The sequence below is a fragment of the Gracilinanus agilis genome, chromosome 5, assembly GCF_016433145.1.
Source record: "Gracilinanus agilis isolate LMUSP501 chromosome 5, AgileGrace, whole genome shotgun sequence".
NCBI lineage: Eukaryota > Metazoa > Chordata > Mammalia > Didelphimorphia > Didelphidae > Gracilinanus > Gracilinanus agilis.
Window position 1 is genome coordinate 268,659,563 of NC_058134.1, and position 16,660 is coordinate 268,676,222.

At 40.3% G+C, this 16,660-nt stretch overlaps 1 protein-coding gene across 1 annotated transcript in view; it reads left to right on the plus strand.

Annotated features, from left to right (window-relative positions):
• Positions 1–13,602: 13,602 nt before the first annotated feature.
• MDM1 (Mdm1 nuclear protein) overlaps positions 13,603–16,660 on the plus strand; it is a 33,027-nt gene continuing 29,969 nt past the window's right edge. Inside the window, exons 1-2 of the mRNA XM_044677694.1 lie at positions 13,603–13,620; positions 16,067–16,181. Coding sequence (XP_044533629.1) covers positions 13,603–13,620; positions 16,067–16,181 — 133 coding nt within the window. The remainder of the gene's footprint in view (positions 13,621–16,066; positions 16,182–16,660) is intronic.

A 16,660-nucleotide genomic window follows, 5' to 3' on the forward strand; every position in this document is an offset into this window, starting at 1 on the left:
GAAATGGTCCTTCTCTCCAAGACCAACCCCTCTACATATTCCCTTTATCCCAACCCTTTCCATTTTCTTCAGCAGATTGCAATCTCAATCATCCTCTCTCTAATTTTCAGTCATTTCTCTTACTGATTCTTTCCCCGCTGCCTTCAAATATGACTAAATCTCCCTTTTTCCTTAAAAAACCTTCTCTAGACCCAATTCCCTCACACTATGATTCTATATCTTCTCTTTCCCAGTCCAATTCCTAGTTTTCTGTCTATGATGGCTTGTCATCTCAGCTTCCTTTAATTTTTATTCACTCTTCAAGACTTTGCAACCTGGCTTCAGACCTCATCACTCAGATGAAATTACCCTCTCCAAATTTACCAAGGATCCCTAAATCGCCAAATCTAATGTTCTTTCCCTGTCTCAGTCCTTATTCTTTTTAAAAATTTTTTTTATTATTAGACATTTATTAATATTCATTTTTAACCTGTTTACATACTTTATGCCCCTACTTTCCCCTTCACCCCCCGCTCTACCCCCACCCATGGCCAACGCACATTTCCACTGGTTGTAACATGTGTCCTTGTTCAGGGTCTATTTCCCATTCCTGTCCACCTTAGCCCATGCATTCAAGCAATTGTTTATCTTATATGTTTCCTCTCCTGCAGTCCTTCCTCTGAATGTGGGTAGCATCTTTACCATAAATCCCTCAGAGCTGTCTTGTGTCATTGCAGTGCTGCTGGTACAGGAGCCCATTACATTTGATTTTACCATAGTATATCAGTCTCTGTGTACAATGTTCTTCTGGCTCTGCTCCTTTCGCTCTGCATCACTTCCTGGAGGTCTCTCCAATTTGCATGGAATTCCTCCAGTTTATTATTCCTTTTAGCACAATAGTATTCCATCACCCACATATACCACAGTTTGTTCAGCCATTCCCCAATTGAAGGACATACCCTCCTTTTCCAATTTGTTGCCACCACAAAAAGCACAGCTCTAAATATTTTTGTACAAGTCTGTTTATCTATGATCTCTTTGAGGTACAAACCCAACTATGGTATGGCTGGATCAAAGGGCAGGCAGTCTTTTATAGCCCTTTGAGCATGATTCCAAATTGCCAGCCAGAATGGTTGGATCAGTTCTACATTGTTTTTGTTTGTACAAAAGCTTTTTAGCTTAATATAATCAAAACCATTAAATTTACATTTTGTAATTTTCTCTAACTCTTGCTTGGTTTTAAAATCTTTCCTTTCCCAGAGATCTGACAAGTATACTATTCTGTGTTCACTTAACTTATTTATAGTTTTTCTCTTTATATTCAAGTCATTCACCCATTCTGAATTTATCTTGGTGTAGGGTGTGAGATGTTGATCTAAACCTAATCTCTCCCATATTGTTTTCCAAATTTCCCAGCAGTTTTTGTCAAATAGTGGATTCATGTCCCAAAAGTTGGGCTCTTTGGGTTTATCATACACTGTCTTGCTGACATCATTAACCCCGAGTCTATTCCACTGATCCTCCCTTCTATCTCTTAGCCAGTACCATATTGATTTAATGACTGCTGCTTTATAGTATACTTTGATATCTGGTACTGCTAGGCCCCCTTCCTTCACATTTTTTTTCATTATTTCCTTTGATATTCTTGATCTTTTGTTATTCCAGATGAAATTTGTTATAGTTTTTCCTAATTCAGTAAAGAAGTTTTTTGGTAATTTGATAGGTATGGCGCTAAATAGGAAAATTAATTTGGGTAGGATGTTCATTTTTATTATGTTAACTCATCCTACCCATGAACAGTTAATGGCTTTCCAATTGTTGAGGTCCAGTTTTATTTGTTTGGAAAGTGTTTTGTAGTTGTTTTCGTATAATAGCTGTGTTTGTTTTGTTAAATTGATTCCCAAGTATTTTATATTGTCTAGGGTGATTTTAAATGGTGTTTCTCTTTCTACCTCTTGCTGTTCTAATGTGTTGGAAATGTATAGAAATGCTGATGATTTATGTGCATTTATTTTGTATCCTGCCACTTTGCTAAAGTTGTTGATTATTTCTGCCAGCCTCTTAGTTGATTCTCCAGGATTTTTTAAGTATACCATCATATCATCTGCAAAGAGTGATAGCTTAGTCTCCTCATTGCCTATTTTGATACCTTCAATTTCTTTTTCTTTTCTAATTGCTATTGCTAGTGTTTCTAGTACTATGTTGAATAATAGAGGTGATGATGGGCATCCTTGTTTCACTCCTGATCTTATTGGGAAGGCTTCTAATTTATCCCCATTGCATATAATGGTTGTTGATGGTTTTAGGTATATATTGTTTATTATTTTTAGGAAAGGTCCTTCTATTCCTATACTTTTCAATGTTTTCAATAGGAATGGATGCTGTATTTTGTCAAAGGCTTTTTCAGCATCTATTGAGATAATCATGTGATTTTTGTTTGTTAGACTGTTGATATGGTCAATTATGTGGATGGTTTTCCTAATGTTGAACCATCCTTGCATTCCTGTTATAAATGCCACCTGATCATGGTGGATGATCTTCTTAATTACTTGCCGGAGTCTCTTTGCTAATATTCTATTTAAGATTTTTGCATCTATGTTCATTAGGGAGATTGGTCTATAGTTTTCTTTCTCTGTTTTTGGTCTACCTGGCTTTGGAATCAGTACCATATTTGTGTCATAAAAGGAATTTGGTAGGACTCCTTCTTTGCTTATCATATCAAATAATTTGTATAGTATTGGGATTAGTTGCTCTTTGAATGTCTGATAGAATTCACTTGTGAATCCATCAGGTCCTGGTGATTTTTTCTTAGGGAGTTCTTTAATGGCTTGTTCAATTTCTATTTCTGATATGGGATTATTTAGGTATTCTATTTCTTCTGCCGTTAATCTAGGCAATTTATATTTTTGTAAATATTCATCCATATCTCTTAGATTGCTATATTTATTGCCATATAATTGGGCAAAATAGTTTTTAATGATTGCTTTAATTTCCCCTTCATTAGAGGTAAGGTCTCTCTTTTCATCTTTGATACTGTCAATTTGGTTTTCTTCTTTCCTTTTTTTAATTAGATTGACCAGTACTTTGCCTATTTTATCTGTTTTTTCAAAATACCAGCTTCTAGTCTTATTTATTAATTTAATAGTTCTTTTACTTTTGATTTTATTAATTTCTCCCTTGATTTTTAGAATTTCTAATTTAGTTTTCATCTGGGGATTTTTAATTTGTTTGCTTTCTAATTTTTTAAGTTGCATGCCCAATTCATTGATCTCTGCCCTTCTTAATTTGTTAATATATGCACTCAAGGATATAAACTTCCCCCTGAGTACTGCCTTGGCTACATCCCACAGAGTTTGGTAGGATGTCTCCTCATTGTCATTCTCTTCAATGAAATTGTTGATTGTTTCTATGATTTTTTCTTTGACAATTTGGTTTTGGAGAATCATATTGTTTAATTTCCAATTGGTTTTTGATTTGCCTGTCCAGGTGCCCTTACTGATTATTATTTTTATCGCGTTATGATCTGAGAAGGTTACATTTATTATATCTGCTCTTTTGCATTTGTTTGCCATGATTCTATGCCCTATTACATGGTCAATCTTTGTAAATGTACCATGTGCAGCTGAAAAGAAAGTGTATTCCTTTTTGTCCCTATTTATTTTTCTCCACATATCAATTAAATCTAATTTTTCTAGGACTTCATTCATCTCTCTTACCTCTTTCTTATTTATTTTTTGGTTTGATTTATCTAGATCTGAAAGAGGAATATTTAGATCTCCCACTATTATGGTTTTACTATCTATTTCCTTCTTGAGCTCTGCCAATTTCTCCTTTATGAATTTGGATGCTATACCACTTGGTGAATATATATTGAGCAGTGTTATTTCCTCATTGTTTATACTGCCTTTAATCAGGATGTAATGACCTTCCCTGTCTTTTTTAGTCATATCTATTTTTACTTTGGCTTTGTCAGAGATCATGATAGCCACTCCTGCCTTCTTTTTCTCATTTGATGCCCAAAAGATTTTGCTCATACCCTTAACCTTGAACTTGTGTGTGTCTATCTGCCTCATATGTGTTTCTTGTAGACAACCTATGGTAGGATTTTGGTTTCTGATCCACTCTGCTATTTGCTTCCGTTTTATGAGCAAGTTCATCCCGTTCACATTCAGAGTTACAATTGTTAGTTGTGTATTCACTGACATTTTTGTATCCTCCCCTAGGCCCACTCCTTCTTATTACACTATTTTCTTTTACACCAGTGGTTTGCTTTGAGCTGGTATCCCTTATCCCCTCCCTTGATTGACTTCCCTTTCTTCCCCCTCCCTTGTTGTTCCCCTCTTTTTGTTTTTTAAAGACCAAATGAATTCCCTCCCCCTTCTTCTCCCCTCCTTTTTTTGGCCTCCCCACTCCCCTGCTCCCTTTGGTTTATCACTTCTGACTTTCTCAGTAGGGTTAGATAGAGTTTTTTATCCGAATGGATAATAAGGCTACTCTTCCTTCTCCGGGTTGATTATATTGAGAGTAAGGTTTGATTATTCCCTCTTAATGCTCTCTTCCTCTCCTTCTTATGATAGTATTTATCCCCTCCCCTTCCCATGCCCTCTTTGTGTGTAATAGAATATCCTATTTTTCTTATTTACTCAGATTTTTCTTGGTGTCCCCTATTATTCCCCCCTCTTTCCCACCCCCCATGTCTTCTTAGACTATTTAGTATCCTGTCCTCTCCTTATGAATTGTTCTTCTGGTTGCTATAATAGTGAATATTATAATAGTGTATAGAGTTCACTACAGAGAATTATACATAGCATTTCTCCACCTAGTAATACAGATAATTAGATCTTATTTATGCCCTTAAAGAGTCAAGCTTAAAAGACTATGAGTTTTCTTTCTTTTCCCTCTGTTTCTTATTTATCTTTTCATCTTTCTCTTGATGTTTGTGGTTGAGTGTCAAACTTTCCATTTAGTCCTGGTCTCTTTTGTGCAAAAACTTGGAATTCTTCAATTTTGTTGAATGCCCATACTTTCCCCTGAAAGTATATGGTTAGTTTCGCTGGGTAGTTGATTCGTGGCTGAAGGCCCAGCTCTCTTGCCTTTCTGAATATTGTATTCCAAGCCTTGCGGTCTTTTAGCGTTGAGGCTGCCAGATCCTGTGTGATCCTTATTGGTGCTCCTTGATATTTGAATTGTCTCTTTCTGGCTTCTTGTAAGATTTTTTCTTTTTCTTGAAAGCTCTTCAATTTTGCTATTATATTCCTTGGTGTTGACTTTTCTGTGTCCAGTGTAGAGGGTGATCTATGGATCCTTTCAATGTCTATATTGCCCTCTTGTTGTAGAACTTCAGGGCAATTTTGCTGAATAATTTCTTTAAGTATGGAGTCCAAGTTTCTATTAATTTCTGCCTTTTCTGGAAGACCAATGATTCTCAAGTTGTCTCTTCTAGACTGGTTTTCTTGGTCTGTCACTTTCTCATTGAGATATTTCATGTTTCCTTCTATTTTATCAGTCTTTTGACTTTGTTTTATTTGTTCTTGTTGTCTTGAGAGATCATTGGTTTCTAAATGTTCGATTCTAGCCTTTAAGGACTGGTTTTCAGCTTTAATGTTTTGGTTTTCGGCTATAATTTTTTGGTTTTCTTTTTCAATCTGGTCATTTTTGGTCTTCAGTTGACTTGTCTCACTTTCCAATTGCAAAATTCTGCCTTTTAAACTGTTATTTTCTTGCCAGATTTCTTCCATCTTCCTCAGCATTTCATTTTTAAACTCTTCCATAGCTTGTGACCAGCTTTCATTTTTTTGGGGAGGTTTGGATTTTTGTTTTCCCTCCTCTGTTGCCTGGATTTTCTCTGTGTAGAAGTTGTCCAGTGTTCCAGAGTTTCTCTTGATAGTCTTTTTCTTCTGGACTTCCTTATTGGTGGCCATTGTTAGTCCGGCCCCTTTTCAGCTTTGTCTTATCACTCAGGGTCTGCCTGTGCCTTGCAAGCTCCCGGGGGCTCCGGTCTCCTTGTCCTCTGGGTCAGGCCTCCTGGTAGTTCCCGGTCTGCCCCTCTGCCTGAGGTTCCTTTAGCAGTCTTTGGGGCTGCTTCCACTGCCACGCTCCGGTCCACACTGGGTCCCCACTGGAGGTCCAAGCCTGGGCTGGAGATGGTTATCCAAGCCTAGGGCACTGCCTTTGCCTGTGCAGATGCTCTTAGGGCCTGCCTTCACCCCCCCCCCCCACCTCCCGCAGAAGGTAGTGAAAGTCCATGGGCTGGAGATCTTTATTTGCACCTGAGGCAATGCCTTCAGGGCTTGGGAAAGGCTGTGTTTTAGAGGCCTTTGTCCTAGCCTGAGGCGGTGCCTTCACCCATGTGGACACTGGGGGAAAGTCTGTGTGTGCCCCCAGCCACCTGGGGTCCCTCTTCTTGCAGCACACAGGTACAAGCCCCGGGGCTGCCAGTGATTATCTGGTTGCCCCAGTCCTGTTTTCCCACTTGTGCGTTGGCGTTGTGCGAGGTGTGGGGGGTGGGGCGTGTGGGGTGGAGGAGGGGCTTCTTCCTCTCGCGTTTTAGTGAGAGCTGTTTCACCCCTTTATAGCGTGGAAATGCCCCGATTCTGCGTACCTTCAATGCTGCGCCCTGTTGTGGGGTTCCTTCGTTCTTCTGGACTCATTTTTATTTCCCCTTGAGGAGTTCTGTATGCTTCGGTCAGGAGAGATCTAGCAGCTCCTTACTCTGCCGCCATCTTAACTGGAAGTCTCTCAGTCCTTATTCTTGATCTGTTTGTTGTATTTGACAGTGCTGAGGACCCTCCCCTCCCGGATATTCTTTTCTTTGGGTTTCTGGGACCTTGCTCTTTTCTGGTTCTTCTCTGACTAGTCTAATTGATCCTTCTCAATCCCCCATACTAGTTTATTATTCAGATAACTTCCCTTCCCCCTACTGTGTTCCTCAAGGCCTCCTACTCTTCTTTACCTTCATTCTTTTGATGACCTCATCAGCTCCCAAGGGTTTAATTATCATCTCCAAGCAGATGGTCCACAAATATTCAGTCCAGTTATGTCCCCTGAGGTTCTTCCAACATCACCCATTGCTGATTGGATATTTAAATGGAATGATTTGGAGCCATTTCAAATTCAACATGTTCAAAACTGATCTCACTGTTTATTTTCTCCACAAACTCACCTATCTTCCAAACCTCATTTTTGTGGAAGGTTCCACTGTTCTTCCACTTTCTCTGCTTTGTAACTCTATCATATTTCCAATCAGTTGTGCCATTTCTACCTCCATAACATCTCTTATATCTTATTCCATCTCTCTATTCACACAATTACTCTTTAATTCAGCTTTCTCATCACAAGTAGTCCAGATTATTGTGACAACTTCCTAAATATTCTCCTTGATTTATATGTCTTTGTTCTTATCCTCCTTCCAGATTTTTTTCCCCAAAACCCTTATCTAGAATTGATACTAAGTATTGGTTCCAAGGCAGAAGAGAGGTAAGGGCTAGGCAATGGGGATTAAATGACTTTCCCAGGGCCACACAGCTAGTAAGTGTCTGATTCCAGATTTGAACCCACGACCTCCTGTTTCCAAGACTGGCTATCTATCCATGGAGCCACCTTGTTGTCCCAGAAAGAAGGGATTTCAAGTAACAGAGATGGAAAGTTAGGTATTCCTGGGGCAATGTGTAAGGGCACTGAGGTTGGGTGATTGGATCAGTTTGGATGAAGGTAGAATATGATCATTGAAAGGCAGGACAGGTTATTAGAAAGAGCATCAGTAGAGAGTCATCAGATTGGGTTTGAATCTCATCTCTGCCATTTTTGGGGGCTAGGGCAAGTCATTTAATTTTTCTAGACCTGAGTTTCCTCATCTGTAAAATGAAAGGCAACTAGATGTTGAAATGGATAGAGCGAAGACTTAAGTTCAAGTCTGGCCTTAGACACTTACTAGCTATGGGACCCTGAGCAAGTCATTTAACCCTATTTGCCTCAGTTTCCTCATCTGCAAAATGAGCTGGAGGAAGAAATGGCCAACCACTCTAGCATCTTTGCCTAGGAAACTCAAAATGTTGTGGGGGGCTTGGGAACCCCCTGGGTTCTTGCAAGAATGCAAGACTCCATAACTTAGCTTAGAAATAAAAAGAGAAATTTATTAATGTGGAATTTATGTTGAATTTAGCTAGGAGGAAAGCCACCTCCTCAAAGGGATTAACTCTGAAATTTTTATACTCTTTAGAGCAGGTGATACATGGCTTGAGGAGGGTATGAACTCAAGCACAAGTGGTGGGTGGGTTGGTCATCTGACCAGGGTCAGAGCAATGTCTTATGTCCTGAAGACATAGGGGTGACCCTCATAGTTTAGGAGCCAAATAGGTGTCTTAGGTACAACCGGATGGTATCAAAGCATAGCCTGGAGTTGTATCTCTGTGTCCAGGGGAGAATCTAGGAGGATAATTTTATCAAGGGTCTTTCTTATCATTAGCCTTTGAAGTTCCAGGGTTACCCTCTCTTTAGCCTTAACAAGAATGCAAGAAAGCAAAGGAATTTTCCTGCTTACAGTTTGGCCTGAAACACTTCTATAATGTTGGGGTGCAAGGTAAATCTAGGGTCCCCCATCACAAATGGGGTCACCCACAAAAGGGCTGGATGCAACTGAACAACAAAAATGAGGGGATTGTATTATTATGATCTGTTTAGGTCCTTCTAGTTCTTGATCTTGTGAAACTGGAAAATGAAATATTAACCCAGAACCACTTGAAAAAGTAGATCTAGATGATCCAGTGTACCACGAGGAAGCAAAAATAATTGCATTGTTGAATAAAAAGAAACTCAGCTTCTCTCTGGGGCCCAGAGGGGGCAAGAGATTTGCTCCCAGGTCATGCAGGCAATCAGTGACCAGGTAGGGTTTGAATTCAGGTCTTCTGACTGGAAAATGAATGTTCTTTCAACTGTACCTCACTGCCTCTCAGAGCTGCAGGCAGAGTTCCATTTAACAGAGCTGCTTTTTTCCCCAGCTGTTAGGTTGAAAAGTGTCTTGTTTCTGCCATTCTTGATTTAAATGACAGAGAGACTGTCCTCAACAATTAGCGTGTATCAGGTGCCCCCTGGGTATATGGCTCCATAATAAGTGCGAAGCTGCAGAGTACCAATTTCTTATTCTCTTTGTTCCATTTTTTAAGAGGATTTAGGCCATGCTAATCTTGCTTTTCTTTCTGTTTTAAGTTCTTCCTGATCATATATCCCTGAATGAGATCATTGAGTGATGTGGCTGTAGTTAGCATAGTTCTTCACAAATTTTAGATAACAGCCCCTGAATCCCAGAAAAAGTCCTTAATTCTTGAAGGACCTTTGAACACAGCCAGTTGGGGAATACACCTGCCTTCTTAGTTATTACTGTAGGATGGGTCAATGTTTCACAACTTACTCTTTAAAAAAAGTATGTGCAACCCACTTTTAAACTTAACCTAAAGTCTTACCTTTTCTTCATCACTTTTGAAAGTCTAAACAATTACAAAACAATAAAATCGAGCCCTGATCTGTAGTATTTGTAGATTTCCAAAGTATTAATGCTCCCACTGAAAATTTGAAAATTTAAAATTGGTATTAGCTGGGTCTCGCACAATCTTGTATGAGACCCACCCATTTGAGGTAAGGTCTATGAAACAAACTAGTACCGGCCACTTACCATCATCAGACCAACTTCCACTAGATAGTTCCATTATTTTCATCAGTCTTTTCCCACGCTCTCCTAGCATCTTTCCAAAGGCAACAGTCATTTAGGAACAATATTTCAATGTAGTTCCCATCTCCAACTATTTCTCCATAAATCACTGAAAAGTTGAAGTTTTGAGATGTTTTGGGGACTACATTCAAACTGGTAAAATACTTCACAGAGGGGGGGCAGGTGGGTAGCTCAGTGGATTGAGAGCCAGGCCTAGAGACGGGAGGTCCTAGGTTCAAATCCGGCCTCAGACACTTCCCAGCTGTGTGACCCTGGGCAAGTCACTTGACCCCCATTGCCTACCCTTACCAATCTTCCACCTATAAGTCAATACACAGATGTTAAGGGTTTAAAATTAAAAAAAATTCTTCACAGAGGATGAAAGCTGCCTTTTATTTTTGGTCTTCCTTTGCTATTGGTAGTATCCATTGGGTAAATTCAACACTGAAAACCATTAGGTTGTTAAGCAATGAAGCACATCTTGAACTGCTGACATGATATACTGAGACATCCTAGTTATCTTATTCAAAGTTTGGTGCCCCTATACACAAATCTAATTCTGTGATCCCATTTGGGGTTTTTTGGCAAAGATATTGCAGTGGCTTGTCATTTACTTCTCCAGTTCATTTTACAGATGAGGAAACTGAGGCACACAGTGACTTATCCAGGGTCACATAGCTAGTAAATGTTCAAAGCCAGATTTGAACTCAGGAAGAGCAGTCTTTCTGACTTCAAGTCTGGCATTGTGTATGCATTGCTTCAGTTTCCTCAGCTCTAAAATGGGGATAATAATAGCACCTGCCTCCCAAAGTTATTGTGAGGCTTAAATGACATAATATTTGTAAACCTAGCATAGTGTCTAGGACATCATAGCAAAATTATCCTTTTCACTCAGAGGTTAGGAGTGAGGATCTCCTGCTATCTGGAAAATCCAAGTAAAATTTATTGGCTCTTCCTTTGTTCCAGAGAAGATCTGAATTTTTTCATTTTCTTTTGGAGGGTGTTCCCAATACCTTATTGTAAATTTTGGGTTTAGTATGTATTTCTGAGTTTCTAAACTTTTTTTATGTTATCTGTGGCTTCTGCAAAACTCCTAAGCAATTCCCATTAGTTTCTTTTCTCAACCCAAGATATTAAAACCATGATGGGGAAAGTCACAATGTGGAAGGGATAATAACTATATTATTATTATTATTACGACTACTCCTTAAAAGATAACTATCAGGAAGGTGAAATATTTGAATTGCTCCTTAGACAGCCCTCATCTCATCCTTGAAGTAAAAAAAACATTTTTTTTTTTTGCTTAACTAGTCCTATTCTTTGGGGTCAGAGTGACAGGTCAATACCTATCTCCTCGGGCCATTTGTGAAGATCTAATGAGGTAATATTTTAAAATAAATAGCACAGTCCCTTGCACACAATAGGCGTTTAATAAGTGATATGATTATTATTATTGTTGTTATCTATTATTGTTAGTATTATTACAGAGATGCTCTTTGAAGGCAAAGGTTGTGTCATTTGTATCTTCTTATCCCTAGTATCTAACCCAGTGAGGCTTCTTGGTAAGTATAATATATGCAAGGGGCAAGATTTGTTCCCTCTCTTCCCCCATCTCAGTTGATGTAATCATAGATGACTGGATATTAATGGTTTTTTTTTTACAAAATATAACCATGCTTCTCTGATAGAATTTGGGAAGAAGCCTATAAACAGCTAAGACTGGAGTCTATCAATGGCAGGTCAGGCTCCAGCATTTTGGGAGTGAGACCACACTAGAAAGTAGCAAGGGCAAGTGGGCTGGTAGGGGAGTGAGCATATCTTATCTCCAGACCCTTCCACACCCCCAATCATGGGCTCTGGTGTCTGACAGTAGAGCCCTTTATGAGTAGAAGGTGTATCCTCTTCAGTAGTTGGGAAAGTCAGCTTGAGCTGCATCCAGTAGGAAGCAGAGACATTCACTCTCCAGGCATGCAGAAACCCAAGAGGCAGTTATTTGCAGAGTGAGACCTCTGGCAGTAGAAAAGAGAGCTGCCTATGGACTCAAGAGAGAGTTAGCCCTGGCAGGAGAGTTGCTCTGTAGAAAAGGGCAGAGCCTAGGAGCCCAGCTGGGTAATTAGTCCAGCAGAGATACTGAGTTCAAGAGGGCTTGTTATAAACACTCCATAAGGAGAGTGGGTGTATGGGATATTTAGGAAAGGCTAGTACCTCTGGGGTGAGGGTTTGCTGAGCTCTTTTCCGGGCTGATTTCCTCCTTTGGTGTCCACCTGCTATACAGCTCTCACCTGTGGCTCCAAGCTGTAGCAGTCTTCTATACCTGGTAAACTGTCTGGTTGGGTGGGCTAAACCAGGCTGAGGTTAACTGATAGACCTCAAACCTGTCTGTGAGTTAGGAGGTGTCTACACTAAGCATGTGAAGATTTCTCCTGGTGAAAGGGGGTGGATGAGAACAATTTGTTCCAACAGTCACAAAGACTCTGTAAGTAGGCACTTAGAGTGATTAAAACTTGGTCAGACGTTGAAGAAACCAAAGTCATCCACAGCATCCTGAGCCATCATCAGTCATCTTGACTTTGGTCTTGCCACTGAACTTTGCTGACTTTAGAAGAGACAGTGATACCAATGACTTCCTGCAACTCTGCCTCACTTAAATCCAATTTAAAAAACTTTACCAATGCAGTGGTTTGGTCTTCAAGTACAAAAGACAACAACATACTAGCCAACCAAGAGAGAAAGGACAAGGAAGCCCAGCAATACTGGAGTTGTGAGATGTCTTTGTCATGTGTTTACTACGTGTCCTTTATTACATTCATGCTCTATGATGTACTATAGGTTTGTGCCCAATTCTTCTCATGGACCTTGTGTATATTTGTGGGAGGTTTATGGGGAAAAGATTTTATAGTTCCTATTTTTATTATGCACTTAAAAAACCCCTTACCTTCTGTTGTATAATTAATACTGTGTATTGGTTCTAAGGCAAAAGAGCAGTAAGGCCTGGGGGGGAGGGGGAGGAGGAGGGGGAAGGTTCACACAGCTAGGAAGTATCTGAGGCAAGATTTCAACCAGGACTTTCTGTCTCTAGGTCTGGCTCTCAATCCACTGAGTCACCAAACTGTTCCCTTTTATGCCCTCTTAAATGTGTCTACTGGCTGACTGTGAACCTTATATGTGTGTGTGTGTGTGTAAATATATATAATATTTGAAGATATATCTTTATTATATATTTTATATATGTATATTATAAATAAACATATCTTTATATATAAAGATTATATCTATGTATCTTTACATATAAAGGTACATATTATGTGTGTAAGTGTATATATACATATATATATCTATAAAGCTAGCATTCATATAGCACTTTAAGGACTGCAAAATGATTTGCAAATGTTATTTCACTACCCTGGGAGTACCCTGGGAGCTGCTAGTACTCTCATCACCATTTTACATTAGGGAGTCTTTACAGTTTGGGCGGGGTTCTGGGAATCAGCTCTTCCGTGGTCCGCGATGGCCCTAGAATAAGACCGTTAGAACATTCCCGGGAGCCCGAGCGCCCCTGGAAGCCCCGCCCACCCGAGTGAGTGACGGGCGAGCCTCTAGACCCCGCCCCGTGATTGCCATTGGCGCTCCGCATTTGGGCGGGCAGCGAAGGCGGGCTCATCGGCCCCTATGAGTCCTCATTGGTCCGATGCAGGTAAGACCCCTGTGGCAATTGGTTCGGCAGTCTGAGGGGGGGGCGGGACACACCCGCCTTTTAAGGGCGGGTCCGGTGAGCTGCGCGCCGGCGCGTCGCTGGGGACGCCGGACCGAGGCGCCTGGTCGGGGCCACGGACTGGGCCGCCCCGCCCACCCCACGGGCTCTTTGTCCCGTTAACTGTCCGGTGGCGAAGGGAGGGCTGCGGCCTGGCGGAGGCGGAGACATGCCTGTCCGCTTCAAGGTGAGCTCCAGAGCCGAGGACGCTGGGCCTGGCCGGGGCCAGGGAGAGCATGAGCCCGGCGTCGGAGGAAACTCCAGCACCTGCCCCCGCATTTGACAGACGAGGAAACTGAGACCTGGAGGCGGGAATGGACGTAGTTGATTGTGCGGCCGGCTAGTGACAGAGCTGGGGGAAAAAAGCCCAGGCGTCCTGCCTGTCGTCCGTGCTCGGCCTTCTTTCTCTTCAGACTTCCTGTGGAGACACTCCAGCATAGGGGGAGGGGCGGCTGGTACGGCTGTGGGCGGGAGAGGAGCGGAGGACCCGCGGAATAGTCCCAGCGCACGCTGGGTCTCTGCGAGGCGCCCCGTAGTCCCAGCGCGGGCTGAAGCTTTGGAGCAGAGGCGGGACTCTAGTGATGTGGAAAGCTGCGCTGGGACTTGGGGGGCGTCATGTATAAGAATAATAATTTTTGTTGTGCAGACAGGTCTGACTCTAAGTTACCCCATTTAAGATTTTCTTGGCAAAAATACTAGAGCGGTTTGCCACTTTATAGATGAGGAAACTGAGGCAAACGGGGTGAAGTGACTTGCAAGTGTCTGAAGCTGAATTTGAACTCATGAAGATGAGTCTTCCTGACTCCAGGCCAGCTCCCCTAACAATAATAATAATAATAATAATAATAATAATAATAATAATAATAATAATAATAATAATAATAATAGCTACCATTTATATAGTGCTTTGTGGCTTGCAAAGAGCATTCAGGGGGTACCTCATTTAGTACTAAGAGCAGCCAACATTTGTGTAACTCTTACTATGTGCCAGGCACTGGGTTAAATGCTTTTCAGTTATCTCCTTTGATCCTCACATAGCTCTGGAAGTTAGGTGCTATGATTAGTCTCTTTTTACAGTTGAGGAAACTGAGGCATAGGAGTGAAGTGATTTTCTTAGGGTCCAACTATTAGTGTCTAAGACAGGATTCAGAAGACTGAGGTCTTCCCAACTCCTCCAGTGCTCTCAATGCACTGTGCCACCTTGCTGTATGTGTGTGTGTGTGTGTGTGTGTGTGTATAGGTGTATGTGCATATATATGTATGCACAAACATACATAATCAATATACACATATGGACTGTTACCATATGCATGTGTATACATAGATAGAGTGTCCCAAAAGTCTTAGTGTGGTCTTTTGTGCCCTGTGCCTATGTTTTTGTGTATACATGTATGTAAAGATACATACACTCACATATATATAGGGTCTCCTCAGAGTCTTAGTGCTTTCTTCTATGCACCTGTCTTCTATATATAGTTGTATGTGTGTATATATTACATATATAAAATATATATGTGTACTTCTATATGACTTAGTGCAGTTATAAGCTTTTTTAAAGAGTAGTTTAATAGCTATTAAAACTTATAATTGCATTAAGACTTCTGGAACACTTGGTATGCACATGTAGATAATTCTGAGGGTGTATGTAAAATACTTTGCCAATTTAAAAATAATTGTTATTTGACATATCATTTGGTAAGATCAGGTTCTGTCATTTAGCTTAAATCAAATAACCTGCTTGCCAAAACTTTTGGAATAGGCAGAGGCAACTCCCTGGTAAGTTTTGATGCTTTGACTCAGAGCCCTCCATTCTAGTACTTGCTGTGCCTCTTCAGTGCATGGCTTTGAGTGATTGACTTCACAGTTCTAGACCTCTTTCTCCTCATCTATAAAATGAGATTGGACCACATAGTCCAAGACTCTAGGGTCTTTTTCATCTCTAAATCTGTGATCCTCTGCATTTTCATTCTTTTTTGAAATGGAGATTCAGGTAGAAAACCATATTTTCTAGCTCTTAAAGGGATTCTTAAAGGGAAATCTTTAAAGGGATTATTGCCCTTTAAAACAATGGATAAAAAAGTGACTTGCTTATCACATGGCCTGACAGAGTAGCTGTGTGTTCTTACAGTTTAAGTTATTGCTAAAACTGATAATACTGAACCATATTACCTAGATCCTGCCATCCAGTGGCCACTTCAGTAAGTCTTGGTTAATTTGATTCAACAAGAATAATAAAATTCCTACCATATGTAAGATTCAAAGACAAAAAAGCATAAATTGTGCCTCCCCTCAAGGAGCTTACTTTCTTCTGAGGGATATGTATGTAAATAGAGAAGTAAAATTAAGACATCTGAGGGGGGAGAGAATGATAAATAGGAGGGAACTCAAGAAAGACTTCCCATAGAAGAATATCTCATAGTCAGACATGAATTAGTAAGTAAGTCTTATAGTAATGATGATCTACCTTGAAGAAATAACATTTAAGTTCTCATCACTCAGTTAACCAAGGGATAATTTTTGTATTTGATTACTAATCCTGAGATTTGGAATTTTAAAAAAGATTCCAAATATTACTTAATGGTGTTTGTCTATGAAGTTTCTATCTCAGACCTCTACATCTTTGTGTTTTACAGGGTCTGAGTGAGTATCAGAGAAACTTTCTGTGGAAAAATTCACATCTCTCTGAGTTCAGTAATTCTCCAGAAAAGCAAAAAAGTCCATGGGCTGGACTTCGATCAGATCAAATAGGTAAGTTTTCTAAATTGATGGCTCTTAAATAACTTGTGCTAATTTTTTTCTTACTGGGCAGAATCATATTTCAGTTTGGCTTTGCATTTTTTGAATGGTGAGCCCTTGTGGTTGTCCTAGCTGACATATATGAACTTGATATGTTCAGTGCTAATTTAAGGTTACTACACTGACTATACTTTGCTGCAAATAGTCAGGTGAAATACTGTGGCACAGTAGCATTTGGTAAATTTTTACCTGTACTTCTGCCAATGTTTTGTGTAATTTTTGAAAGTTCTATGAAGCTAAGGCTGTAGAGAACAGATTTGGTGGAAGGGGCTGCTGTGTTTATCACCCACCTCTTCCAACCCCACCTTTACTCCTGAGAGGCAGCTTTCTTCCTACATTTCACTCCTATCCTGATTCAGATGAGACTTTCCCATGCAGGACAGGAACAGGAAGAGGCTTTCCTATTTGGTACCCTACAAAACATGCTTAGT